General features: G+C 34.4%; 1 protein-coding gene across 4 annotated transcripts in view; it reads left to right on the top strand.

Annotated features, from left to right (window-relative positions):
• The first annotated feature begins 8,477 nt into the window (after positions 1–8,477).
• Positions 8,478–15,129, top strand: part of unc5db (unc-5 netrin receptor Db) — a 116,663-nt gene continuing 110,011 nt past the window's right edge. For all 4 annotated transcript variants that reach the window (XM_052555390.1, XM_052555392.1, XM_052555391.1 and 1 more), the window contains exon 1: positions 8,478–8,753. In XM_052555390.1, coding sequence (XP_052411350.1) covers positions 8,645–8,753 — 109 coding nt within the window. In that variant the 5' untranslated portion in view covers positions 8,478–8,644. The remainder of the gene's footprint in view (positions 8,754–15,129) is intronic.

The following is a 15,129-nucleotide window of genomic DNA, read 5'->3' as shown; positions in this document are numbered from 1 at the left end:
ATTCACTAAAAACAACTAACTCATCAAAGCCGTTTATTCATAAATCTGGATAACTCTGCACTGTAGATTGTTAATTAACTAAAAACACTAAATAATAAGAGTCATTCATTCTGTCATTCATTCTGACTATATATTTCTAGTACGTCCTGTACCGATAACGGAACAAAACATCATTCTGAATAAAAAGAGAGAATTAAAAATGCCCAAAACCTACTAGAAAAACTCCATTTCTAAATGTTCCAGGTTTTTATTCTTGTGTTTGTATGTGTGACGCTTGTCTCTTGTCCTTTAAAATAAATGTTCATTTATGTTTGTTAAAAATATTTGGAGCTGATTATGGTACGTCACTTGAACGATGCACTCTCAGCTTTATTCATATAGAAATTGTTTACCAGGTAAAGCATATTTAGCATGCCTTACAAGAGAATGAATACTCATTATTTCATAGACTTTATATTTTTCAGTGCATCTTTTTTTATTATAAATGATCATATTCCCAGGTTGCATTCAAAATAACTGTAAAATATGATTGCAGGCAGTGATCTAGCTACAGCTAAAATGTGCAATTTTTCAAAATCAACGGAATTAAAATATCAAATTCTGTAACTATAATTATTTGCAATGTATGCCTTCTTTTACTGGTTTATACCGTATTAGTACAGTGCTGAAGAGCAGGAGTTCTGATGACATTCTATCCCAGAATACTATGTTCCACCTTTCCTTGTACTCTCTGGTTTGTCTCTACTCCCCAGATTCAACGCCATGCCAGGGACAAGACGGAGGGAGAAATATGGCTGAGGCTCACCCCATCCATCACAAGCTGAACCTGCCCAATGAAATACAGGACGAGCTCCCCCAACAATGAGCCCTATCTTGTATGTTAGACCCCTTGCTTGTGTATTTATCACCTGAGCTGAGGCACAATGGCTGATTCACAGGGCAGTCAGGCTGATAAAACACACTGACGTGATCTCTGGGCCGATTACAGAGTCTCTCCCTACGTCCTTCCCAGTCTCCCATTTCTGTCTCCAATAACCTCTTCAAATTTAGAGTTTGTCTTTGGGGCTTTTTCTTTTTCTTTTCAAATAGACCACTTTCATAGCGCTCATATGTCCTCATTTGCAGTACTTAAGTACTGATCAAGAAATTTTCTTTGGGGAAAAATTTCTTTTTTTTCCTCTTCATGTAACAGTGGGTTAACCCTTTGTCACAAGTCAGGTATTACTTGCCAGTGGGTTTGATTTGGTCAAGAAAATATAAGAATATTATATCAGACTACCATTTATTTGTTTTGTGTGAAAGTGCTCTGAAAACTAATATGCATCTAACATGGAACTTTGGCTACTGTTCTTGCAACATCTCACTTTCGGATTCAGAATGTTCAGAAAACATAAAAAAGTAGTGCTTGCATGGTGTTAAAAATGGAATGTTTCATTAACATTTGCATAAAAAAGGACATTTAGAACATTCAGAGAACATTCTGAAATAACGTTTTCAATATTTAATAAGAAAGTTAGTAAAATGTTGTTAAACAAAAATATTTTTGTTAGCCTGGCATTTTAATGTCAGTTCATTTGTCCTTTTTACCCCAGTAACATATTTAATATTTTACAAAAGGATTAAGGTTGTACTTGTGTTCCTATGTGATTCATAACTATCATGTCCTAGAAATATAGTGCCACATATGTTGAGCTGGCTGACTGTAGTTGGCTTTTTTGTTATTGTTGCTGTTGTGACTCATTTGCAGCCCATTGATTCAATGATTGATTTACTAGCATAAAAAGGGAGCCAGACTGATGACGGGTATGAGTGAAGGTCTATAGCTCCTTTGGATAGCCTTGTCCTTGATTTAGACAAATTAATATCTAGCAGGCAATAACTCTCTATGGCTCATCTAGCCCAGTGTCTCCTCCACTGGGTGAAAGGTGGAACACACCAAACTGCTGGTGCTAATATGAGAGTCAAGATTGATGACAATTATATGCAGAACTGAAAAGCATTCCAAGTGGGGCCTCTAGCAGAAATATCAGGAGCCTTCACAGTTTCCATAGTTTATATAATAAAAGTTGGTCTTATGTAAATTAAAGATTTATAACGGCAGATATGATCCAGATATATTTGATAATTAGCTTTTTGGATGCTGACATGTGGATGTAACTATAAATGGATGCTGAACTGCTTTTAGCTTATTCATTATCTTATTTGCATGTTTTATATATTCACATAGTTGTAATGTTTTCATTTACATGTATGGTCCAAATGAACTGGTTATCTATAATGAATTAGACTTTCTACCACTAAGAGAAATATATACATATATATATATATATATATATATATATATATTTTTTTTTTTTTTTTTTTTTTACAAACAGATTCACTGGAATTATTTGGAGTTTACAAGGTAACACATGACTGAGAGGACCATTTTGAACAAATCTTTTAGGAATGATTTTTAGGAATGAGTGTCCATTGCTACATATGAGACAGAGAACGATTCAGGTGAGCATGTTTAATGATTTCCTCTGCTTACACATTAAACACAGCAATGTAGCATTTGGAACTTTTGCAAGTTAAAAATCAGACAGTCTGATGTGAAGTGGTGATCTGAGTCAGTGGGAGGTCCTTGCGCTGAAGCTTTCAGGTAGAATCAGACTCAGAAATATCATGTTTATGCATTCCAAGTTTCAGAAACAGAGAATTGGAGTCTGGCCTTCAAGTGGATGCACTCTAAAATATCATTATCATGAGATCCAAGCACATGAATGACCAAGTGAAGATATATTATTACAAGTGGAAAACTCAACAATCTGGCATGTCGATTTGAAACTGCAGACATTTATCTGTAGGTGTGTTTGACTTCATGCCGTACAGCACATACTGATCGGCATCTTACTTGAAGCAGCACATGCCAGTAAGAAATTTTGTCCAACTTGAGACAGCACTGACACCACGCCTTTGTGACGTTTACCATCAAAGCATATTGATTGCAGTTTGAGAATAGTCAGCTGGCTTACTCTTTGCAGCTTCTACACAGTGGTTATACACACAAGCTCTGATGATGACACAGTTATTTTATTATTGACCGGATTTACTGATGACAACAATGTGACATCAGCAAGTTTTCTCTTTATTTTGATACCTTCAATTCTGAGAAAGAATAGTTGATTTTGCATCTCATTAATATTAATTATTGACAATAAATGTAAAGTTAATCACTAACATTGCACAGTTTGCTTCATGCAATTTTTTTAGATATGTATAAATGATAGAAATTGTAGTTTATTGAAATTGCTAAATAAATGTATGAGTTTAAAAATGAAAGCTTCCACGTTAATTTTCCAATTTGAACGCATGACATATTGTCATAACAAATACCAATTCTGGAATAGAAGTGCACTAATGAAGAGTGCATAATGATGATCTTTGAGGAAGTTAAACAGATTCATCAAAATCATTTATTTGTTAACACTGTGATTCTGGTGATTTTAATTTCTTTGATGCACTTCACTGGCACCCCTGCTGAGAGTCAACCATCTCCCAGTCTATGCTAAACTCTTTGTGAACATGCTGTGTGCTGAATAATTAACTGGTGGTCTGATCAAGTCCCAGTGGCAGCTGGTCCAACAGACGCCATGCTGCACTCACACTTCATCATTTCATTTCAAGCCATTGATAATATCTGTCAATGGTCATCATTTGTGATGGCCCTGAATCCTAGTAATGAAAACCTAACAGTCAGTTAGAGTAAAGTATACTGAGGTCTGTACTAACAACAGTGCGTTACTGTAGATCTGGGCAACCGCGTGCTGAGAAGGGAATTCATTAGTCAGGCAATGTAGTTGTTTTGCAGTGAAGCTCATGATTAGTGGTTGAGTATCTCTCTAGGAGCAGAGTTTTGAAAAAAGCTTCTCTCATAAGTGCAAACAAATACACAGCACCTACATAAATATGATCAGATTTGTCAGTTTTTAAAATAGCTGTGTTGTTACTTTTTGAAATACAGACTGTCGCAAGAAAGGTTTAATTTATCTTAGCTTCTTATCTGGCGCATCACCCTATGACATATTTTCCGGCTTAAATAGATCATTAATGTCAGAAGTATATAAAACAGTGGACAGAAACCAGTCCGGCATTGACTGACCTTTTCAGAACAGCGTAAAGGTGATGTATGCCAGAGAAGTTAGAGAAAGAGTCAGATTGGTGTCGATAGAATTTGTGTGTTATCACCAATCCAAGTGTTTCAACAACCTGAGTTGCTGTTTGCAATGGCAGAAAGACTTAAAAATGGAAGACAGTGAGAATCTTTATTGACACTTGAAGATGTTCAATTCTTGTAGACAATCACTTTCATATCAACTCATTTGAACAGCTTATATGTTAATTACTTTTTATGCTTTTAATGTTTATGATTGTTATATGAACAGAGTTGAATGACATATGTGCCCATAAAATGCCATATCTAAAGCAGAGGCAGTGTTCCCATTAGAAGCTATGGAGAATGATAGACTGCGGCCCACTTCTCAAATGATTTTTAATTTAAGCATGCTTGATGGCTACACTGTGAAAGGATTATGTTTAAGTAACCCTGAATTTTCAAAGTTTATGTCTTTGTTTAATTCGCTCAGATATTTCAGCACATACAGTAAAACAATGCAATGAAAAGTAAATATTATTGTATTTTTACAGTACAGGACAGTGGAAAAAGATGTCACTGTAATGAAATTGTTATATTGCACATGGAAGGTCATCAAGTGGGTAGCTTCACTGCTGCTCATATATATAATTATCATTATAATTTATTATTATTTCTTTCGTATACACCATTGTACTATAAGTTATCTCATAATCTTGGCTTTTGTACCACTTTTTTGAGAGTGTTTGAGAGTCAAAATACTCTTTTGTGTTACACGGAAGAAAAAAAAAGGATGGAAAGAAAGTTTTGAATGACATGGATGAGTAAATGATGCCAGAATTTTCATTTGCGGATTAATTATTCCTTTAACTAAATACTGTATAAGGAATCACAGCCTAAACAAGTGTAAAGGCCATGCCAAATTGCCACAAGACCTCACGGAGATATCAGAACGAAGGCAGATATTGATGCCTCCTTGGATTACCTCTAAGTGCTGACTATCAGTTTGCCTCCTCTGCTCAGGGGTACGGCTCGAATGCCAGATTTTCATTCCATTGTTCTGCTCTGCCAGCTGCAAGTCGATTACTGCATTTACTTACCCTGAGGAGGTTAACCACAGAGCAAGCTCAAGGCCGCTTAAGAGACTCGAAGGCTAGACCTCTCCAATAGCAAGTTTTTACCATATGGAGAATCTCTGTGACAAAAAGTTAGATCTAAGAGTTGTCTATCCATGTTTTAGTGTAGTCTCTGGTGTCAGGAACCTAATATATATTTAGTTTCCTAGCTGCTAACCAGATGGTGCTTTGAAATCATACACAAGCATGCCTTCAGAGACATTTTAGATTAGGTAATCATATAAACTATATATATAAAACTCTTACTCTCTCTCTCTCTCTCTCTCTCTCTCTCTATCTATCTATCTATCTATCTATCTATCTATCTATCTATCTATCTATCTATCTATCTATCTATCTATCTATATGTATATATATAAAACAATCTGACAATTTTCTCAAAACAACAACAACATGACCAAAACTAGACAATAATCCGTGGACCACTTAATATGTTGGCTAAATGCAAAGAGAGGAAACATAATATTTGTATTGTCTAAATCTGTATCAAATTTAAAGGAATTAAAAAAAAACAATTGTTTTATCTCAGCAGTAAAATGGAAAAAAATGAGTAAACGTTACTTTATTTTGATGAATGAGAAGACTGCCGAAAGCACTGCCTCAATTGCTCATTAAATTTTCTTCAATCTTAAGCTCATGGTTCATTTTGATGCATTCCATTGTGTATTCTTACTGTATTCTCAACATTTTGGTAAAGATACAGCTCATGCAAATGGAAGCAAAGTGGGCCAGTCAGAGCCCCTCTAGAACAAAAAGTATTTACTGATTAAGCTTGCTGTTTAGAGAACTGTACAGAGAGCTACTTCAAAGCCCTGAAGGAAGTTTCATACTGCATATCTATATATTCAGTGATATAAGTACAATGGAAAATGACCTCTGAACCTCTAAGCATATATTACAGCTGTTAGTAGTTCTTCAACACTATTCTTCTCTGTTTCATGCTTATGGAAGACGTGCTTTCTGGTGCCCTACTCATCTTTACAATTTAAAAAAATGGTGAATTATACTCGACTCACTCTGTAATTCATCCTCTGAAAGATTAAATTTCATCTTACCATAAAAAGCTGAGAAAAACAAAGACATTTCAGAGCCTGCTGGAAGCAATCATCACTGAAACAATAAAATGTAACAATGAAAGAAATACGAGTAAGACTTTCATTGGCTTCGGGTGAACTTAGGGCAACTAATTCTATAGGAATCATGTACAGTTATCACAAATGTACAGTTATCACAAATCTTCTGATTTTTTTTTTTTTTAAACATGCTGTTAAACCTATGGTGCTGTCACCACAGGAACATCCAAAAACAAGCCTATGTTGTGAATCTTAATTATTAATAAAGTTTTTAAAATTATTAATAAAGGTATTTTTAGCTTTACTTGTTTGTATTGTATGTGCAGGAAATACGCCTGGTGTGACCATTATTAAGTCATGACATTAACTTTGTGATTTTAAACATCCGAACAACCTTAAATATTAAATTTTCCTTGCAGATATAGAAGTATGTCCATTTAAATATTGACATTTTCCTTTACAGCAACCTTTCCTCATATGAAAGCACAGTATTATACAAAATTCCACATATACTTGTACCCACTATAAAAAATCATGAAACTGTTTTTCGTCAAACTTTGTAATGCAGTTTTCCTCTGGTAGTAAACAAAGAATGCATGATATTCCTTTTTTGCATAAGTCGGTTTAGAGAAAAAAAAAAAACTCTATTTTTCTAAATGCCGCCCATAAAAGGTTATTCACATTATACATTTGAATTGCTTTCTCAAATGTAATATTGCCCCCTCAGGTGCATCATTTATGTCTATTGGATATGTAAATTATTTCTTACTCAGTGCTTCTATCTAACTAAAGGGGAGATTATTGTATTATTGTGAATCTATGCATGAAACCATAATGCATGTTTGCACATTTCTCCATTATGGTAGGCTACATTGCACATTTAAATGCTATCTGAGTATTTATTTAAGTTTTTTATGTTAAGTGATTCTACAGTTCTACAGATTTTGCAGAGTAAAATATTTGCAAGACAAAAATTAAATTAGACAAGAAAAAAAAAAAAAAAAAAAAATTAAAAACAAACAAACAAACAAGCAATGGAAGACTAAAGTTATTAGCATGTATTAAATTATGATAGAGTACAACAATTCATTCTGGTCCTCAGATTTGTTCGACTGTCAACATGTTCCCAAAGGTTAGTCCAACAGAATAAATGTTTTTTTGCACACTCTGCTTGTGTATATTTACAGCATTCCAGACTACATAATTGAACGCTACAGAGTGGAAATGGAGTTTGCCTAAAGCAAGGAGCAGGTTTTTTGAATGTCAAAACATCTGTGTTTTCTCTGGCAAATAAAAACACTGGTTTTCTCTCTCTTACATGCTGGGAGCATGAATCGGAAAAACTTGAGTGGAGTTCAGCTGGAATTGAGTGGATTCTATTCTATTGGTTGGTAACATGGATCCTTGATGCTTTGATTTATTTTAATTCTATCTTAATTGACAGATAATAAATATAAAATAGCTAAGCAGTTTTTATCTGAAACATGCGATAATCAATATTAATTCTTTATATAGCTATAATGAATTTGTATGTTATGTTGTAATAAATATATCGTATATATATTGTAGTATATTATCTGTGACCTTGTGCGTACAGTTAAATCACATATACAGGTAGAATAGTTTTGTTTTTGAGATGCATTATAAAGACCAAATTCCCACATAAAATATTTATTAAAGGCTCTCATCCATTTATAAATGCTCAACTGTATAAAAAGAAAGCAGCCTACAAAAACTTTTTTGTAACATTAAATACTAAAAGAAAATATTTAAAATTAGAAAAGAGACAGTCTAAGGTTTTAAATTCTTTTAATTAACCTGAGGAAATCCAGCAGCTGCAAGTCTGCCAAGCATTAAACAGTTTTTTTTTTTTTACTGAAGTCAACTTTTTTTTTTTGGCAGTGTAGCAATATTCTCCCTATTAGGTTCCAAACGCACTTCAAAAAGCTACATCCAAATTCAATTATAAGACCACGCGATATCTTCCCAGTGTAAGTGAGCTCACGAATATTCCCACCTGACTGGTGCTGATGCGTGTGGTGAACGTGACTCCGCCCATCACGATGCGCCATTGGTTGGTTCTGCTAGTGAGCGTGCGGCACCTGCAAGTCTGAGTGCACTAGAACTAGGCTCTGAAGCAGGGCACAAGCCGGCGCGGTGTCTGAAGTTCGGCGCGCAGAAATGATGTCCACTGAGCTTTCGAAAAGAAGTCAGCCCAATAAAGTGAGAGAGAGTCCATTAAAGCAAAAAGCAAGAAGCTGTCTCAACATTATAAAACCGGACGAATTTAACCCTCTAAAATGACTGAGAGAAACAGAATAGAAATGGGAACTACTGTGAAGGGACGTCGGCGCTTTTTAGTTATCATCTTGGCTCTCGCGCTCTGTGCAACCATCGTCAGCGGCCGAGGTAAGAGCTGTACGTGGGAGAAAATATGTTTGTGATATTTACAGTGTTATATGCACTAAATACCCTGCTAAAATTAGGTTAACTTTTATACTGGCTAGAGAATCTTAAGAGACCTGTTTGATTTCCCGCTTTGCCAACGCGCTTTGGCATGCGATAGCGTTAAGCATTTATCCATATATATACAGCTACTAAATGAGTATTTGTGTTTTTATTTGTATACTTTCCGTTTTAACGGTGGGATGTAAACACTGAGGTGAGACTGACAGTGAAATGGAAAGTTTGTAACGTGTTCTGAAACGGAGCCGCACATTTTTCCCACCATCCCTGTCGGGATTGTTAGGAAATCAAAAGAAAACTGAAGAAATTGATAAGAAGACAATAAGCGTTTCAATATAAAGTAAATATTCAACAGGCGACCATATATTTACGTAGACTACGTATCTTCTTCTAGCTCACATGTAGTCTACTAAATGTCATTATTGCGGCACTTACATTCACTAAATGCAACTCTGTTATTAGCCTTGTACTGACATCACTTGTGTCGAGTCAAACATCACTTAAGATAACGTAGTGAAATGCAGTGTTCAGCAGTATTGTCCCGCTGCCTTTTTACATTCTGTACGCTTGACTTGTGTGGATTAAGGTGAAGCTGATGGACTGTCATGCGATGTGATCCAGTTGCGTAATTACAGTGATTTAAAAGTTTACTTATAGACATAATAATAATAATAATAATAATTATTATTATGATGATGATAATAATAATGATAATGAAAATTATAATAATATGTATTAGAAAATATGATTCTAATTATAATAATATTTATTAGAAAATATGATGGGGAAGTTAAAGAAAAGTATTTGTATTGTCAGTGTTGTTGTATTTTTTATATTTTATTCATAAATAATATAAAACATTTATTGTTGTTGTATAGTGTCAAAAATAAAAAAATAAAAAAATAAAATAAAGATCAAACATTGATCTTCATGAGTGCAGTCTTATTTTTAAAACTTAGCCTATATTTGAAATTATCCAGTTGTCACAAAAGACTGGAGATATACCTTAAGCCCGTGTAAGATCTACAAAAGGTCAGCTTTTAAGCCACGACAGCTTGTTATTTTTGTCTGAGATGTGTTCACGCTTTTCAGAGATCAATGTGGATGAACATCATATCTTCACAATGAGTGCAACTCACGTGAAAGATCAGGAACTGAGACCTCTTGCGTGCTACACTGCTCTCAGCAAGCCTAATGGGGCTTATATGAAACTTTAAAAGTGTTCTCAATGCATCCAGTCAAGTGTGCATGCCCCGTGGAACACGCATGACACGCAATGGTTAGCCTTTCTTTGGTTCACTAGCAGAAGGTGGCACAGACTGCGTAGACATGAGTGAATTAAGGTCTGCTAGCACAAGTTTAAAAACAAGTTAAAATGCAACTCTGTACGTAATTTTTTAATTATTAGTTGGCAGAGGTGCATTCATTCATTCTAACTATTGAAACTATTTCCAATGGTTTCTCATTATCAAACATACATATTCCTTAGCAAAAATATGAAGATCTATGATATGAAGATGTGCAGCCTTTATCAGATAACTTTTAAGCTAGATCCTTCTGCAGATTACCCTCATTAGAAGTCATTCACTTTTGCCTTACACTTAAAATATGTCAGCAATATGACTACTCTTTTACTGTTATTTTCTAATTTATGGAATGCATTAACATGCATTATAAAAGTTCAATTTAATTTAGACTAAAATAATAATTAATTTATTAAATGTCACTTAAATTCTTTAGTTCAACTGAAATCATACCAGTCTGTTTTTTGTTACCAACCTAGTTAATGTGGTTATTGCTAAGTCGGACTACACTTGGCAATTGATCCAAAAGACAGCCCATGTTTATTCAGTTGTTCATGTACTTGATTGTGCATTGTGTATAAGAGTTGTGTATACTTGGGAAGAAGGATAAAGAAAAACTCACTGCAGCTTGATTATAACTCTTTTTTTTTTGCCTTGTGCTAAAGGATTTAAATTGAATTTAAATGACTGCACTCATATACAATGCAGTTTTAGCAGCAACAATCTAATTTTAGCAGTGAAATTGTCTAGCCGCCAAACTCCACCAGTAGACCGCTCATTGAGAGAAAGCAGCCTGGAAGTCTTGAAGTGACAGAGGTTCTGTGTATTTTCGTCGCAGTTATAAAAATCTATCACCAGCTCGGATCTGCTAACAGTGTGCCAATGCAGTACTGCTCACTGCTAAAATTTACATTTAAATGAAACCAAATGACTGAGCAGTCACAGATGAGCGTCAGTAAAAAAGCACCACCTTCTTGTTTTATGCGAAAGTACGATTCTCTACCTGAAACTGTTATTAGGCCCTAATGGGATCTGTGTTGGTAAATAAGGAAATTACATGATCGATCCTTGTTTTTGTGAAAGGAAAAACAATTTTCATACAGGGCCTTCAGAGATGGAATAAATCTGGTAAGAGAAAGTACCTAGAGAGTATAACCTTAAGCATTATTAGCTCATAGATACAAGTGTGCAAAAAATAATATGAGCTTGCTGTGACTGCTTTCTTTATGCTCTTCTTCAGAGCTGTGTGTAAATATTTTTTTTTTTTTGGATGGTGAAGAGTGACTTTAACTTCATTAGTCTAAATTAGAAGTAACGTGGGCTTATCCACCTTCAGGCTTTTTTTCTGTTTTTTTATCACCTCCTCTTCAAAATGATCAGTGCAGTGCCTAGCCTCTTATTTTAACCATGTGAAGTCTGTAAATGTGTTTGCATTGTATAAACATAGACATATATTCAAAAGATATAGTGATAATGTTCAATTGTTGTCATTCAAATTACCTTTATTTTTACGACGTTTGAAGATGCAAGATACTATCTGGGCTCTTTCGCACATTCTACAACATTTGCAAGATTACTTCCGATAACATCTGAATATGTGAGAAATTATGTATTAGTCATAAGTGTTAGATCTTCGGAAGCATTGTAATCAGAAAAAATGACTGTTGTCATCATCATTGCATGATTTATTTGGTGCTAACTGAAATATTTACATTTAGAGAATTATTTATCTTAAAGCTGCCTTTTTTTTTCCCCAAGAAGCAAAATATCTTCAGGCAGGATTCAGTATACTGTAGCTGAAAAAGATAATGCCATATGAAAAACAACAATAAAGAGGTTGTGTGTCAGGAAATGCTAACTGTTTTTCTCTTTACAGATGCACAATATGTTTTGACCTCAAGGTTAAATATGAATATTTACCAGCTTTTTTGCATTGAGTGGAGAATAACACAAATCTTCTTACACAATAATCTAAACAAATGCTCTGTATGCCATTGCTGATGAAATCTGGAGCTTGCAGTTTGCAGTCCTCAGAGATGCCCCCATTTTCCCATTTCTTTTTGTGTACTGGACCAAACTTGACAATGCATAATTTTTTTTCTTTCTACAATCACACCAAAATAAAAAACAAATCAGCACACAACACTTTTTTTTTTATATATCACTATGGTGTAGGAAACTGTGGTACAGAAATGTGGTTTTCAGACACACAGGTTTTGGTGTGGTAAATTAATGTTAAGAAAATGTCAGTGTTTTATTTAAATGCAAAATATAAGGTGGTTGCTAATATGTGGCTACATAGGGCTACAGTTGTTTCAAGTCACTTTTGCCCAAAGAGGTAAACAGAGAAAAAAGAACCACTCTGTTTTGTAACAGTGACTAATGCACAACTTAAACCACCTGCAAAGACAAGTGTTTGGTTTACAGGTGGTGAGTTGTTTATTTTAGCAAACTTGCTGAGAAAAAAAAACAAATTTATATTCATAGAAACAAAATCAAATACAATTGTTGGAATCCTTGAAAGTGATTTCTTTCTTGGTTTAGGTTTAGAATTATAATATGTAGCCTTGTTCCCTGAATTATGTAATGTATGTTCATAAAATAGCTTCATTACATGGATTTGTATCATACCTAAATGCGTAGACCTTGTATTTCTGGTTTAGGAACCACTTCCATGTGAGTGTTGTTTACAGATGGCACAGACCGAATGAGCTTTTTATAAGCTGGTTTTATGATAGAGTCCCTATTGCCCGGGTAGTTGTTAGGTTTATAGGATTTATCTGTGTCTGCTCTGCAAGAATATCACTCTCTGTCCTCCAGTAAATTGTTTTATCCACACACATTAAAGTGAACCATATTCAAAGTGTTCTTCCTCTCATTTACAGATTATTTTACTGCTATATGCTGTATAGTTCAGTTTACAGGCCTTCCCGGCCGAGGCATTAGAAATGCAATTTTGTAATTCGAAAGTGCAGCTTAAAGAAGCCATTTTGTCTCTGATGGAAATCTTAAACCATTTTTTCTGTAATCTAGAAATAGAAATGCAGTGGCTAAGTATTAGACTTTTTGGATAATAAGTTGTGTGTAGTATCATTATTTCACGATTACGTAGGAGTGAATAACAGGAGATCAAAAGAAGCAATAAGTGTGGGGGAAGAAACCAAACTTTGATCATCTCTGGTGGCATTTATTGATTTTTTTTCTTCTTTCCGCTTGACTAACATCTAGATTATGCACACACACTTTCTCCGATCTTCTTTGAGTGGTATAAAATCACGTTTTTTTTTTTTTGGAGTGCCTCAAGCCATTTTTGCTCTCTCTTTTCTGTGCTTTCCAAGTTTCGATCATAAGTGCCCTTTTCTTTTGTTCCAGTGTCTAAGTTTTTCTGAGCCCGACCTACAGTGGGCTCCACCCGCCTCTCACTGACACTACATTCTTCTTATCTATCCCAGGAGAATGCTAGGCAGCTTTTTTGTTGATTTAACCTGCACCCACACCAAGGGTCATGTTAATTCTGGTGCTTTTGATGCTGCATTTAGGAGTCATAGAACTAGAAGAGGACAAAGTAGTTCAGGAATATTCTATCATCATTTCACGATGCCTTTGATCCAGGAGAATGAAGTAGGTCATAAACATGGTACTACAATACAAATGATGCTGAACCTTTTTCCAACATGGAATTATTTCTAAAACTCTTACTTCTTCTACAGGGTTTTCATGTACAGTATTAGGCTTTAGCTTTTTTTCTTCTATTTTAGAACAGTTGATTATTCAAAATACCATCCAGTTCAATAAACGTTTCTTTGTTCAAGCCAGAAGCATAATGTGTTCATTTAGAGGTTAATCTTCCTTTTGAATCGTAAGATCATAACTTACTATTGAATTATTAAACACTTTTGATTACATCAAGCTAAAATATAGCCAATGTTTCTATACTAAACCAAAGGTGACCAGTATAAATGACTCTCAAGTTAAATTTGGAATAGATATTTTATTCAGCATAAATATGTATAGTCCAAAATAGACATTTTGGTATTCATGAGGTCAAAGCGATATGTACATCAGTAAGGGTGAGTTATAACAGTGTACAAAATGTCAGAAACACTTTAGGGACAGTGGTGTTGTAGACAACTCGAGCTCTTACCTTGAAACATACACTCACATCCATATATATAGAATAAGGGTCAGAGCACTGGGTCAGCTGATGGGCCAGAAGAGAGTTAGCTTACGCAGCAATGGGACAACAGGAGAAAGCTGGATCAAATGGAAAACCTCTGGGTAATAACACTCTCACCTTGAAGTGCTTTACAATATCACATTAAACATTAGGTCAGTACCAGAAATGACCTTTTATATTAAAGGGCAATATTTTATAACTCAATTTTTGTGTTTTTTAATTCTTCCTTTTTTCCTGACCATATAAATATATAGTGTTATCAGACATTAAAATCATATCACAAATTATTATTATATATATATTTTTTTTTTGTGGCTGCAAACTTGATGGGAATAATTTTTGTTATCAGATTGGCATCCAAGGTTAAATTTTGATGATGTAGAACATATTCAACTGTTCAGTAGGATTGTGATGTAAAGACATTTTCTCACCATTTAATCGACATGTGACAACATTAATAAAACCGGTATCAAAGTGAAGGTTTACCTCTTTTCCTCGCTTTTCTTCACTTTTAAATAGCTTGTAAATTCGACGTGTGCATTTTAATAAGAAATGTAGAATATTTATTAGCAAAACGAAAAAGAAAGCCTGGAGGTACAGCATACACTTTGATATCAAATAAAATAAATAAATTACACAAAGTTTTAATAAAGTAAAAATCAGTTAACAATGTGGAACCAATTAAATAAGAAACAAATGTTTAAAAAAACTTCACCTTAGATAAAAAGCAAAAGTCAACAGGCTTTTATATATTGCATGATATTCGATTTCTGTTCGAATTAGATTTTTCTCAAAAGTGACAGCCCTAATTTGCATAACACCGACCAGATGTTCACGC

The sequence above is a fragment of the Carassius gibelio genome, chromosome B5 (assembly GCF_023724105.1).
Source record: "Carassius gibelio isolate Cgi1373 ecotype wild population from Czech Republic chromosome B5, carGib1.2-hapl.c, whole genome shotgun sequence".
NCBI classification, from domain to species: domain Eukaryota; kingdom Metazoa; phylum Chordata; class Actinopteri; order Cypriniformes; family Cyprinidae; genus Carassius; species Carassius gibelio.
This window is presented reverse-complemented; position numbering and strand designations above follow the sequence as displayed.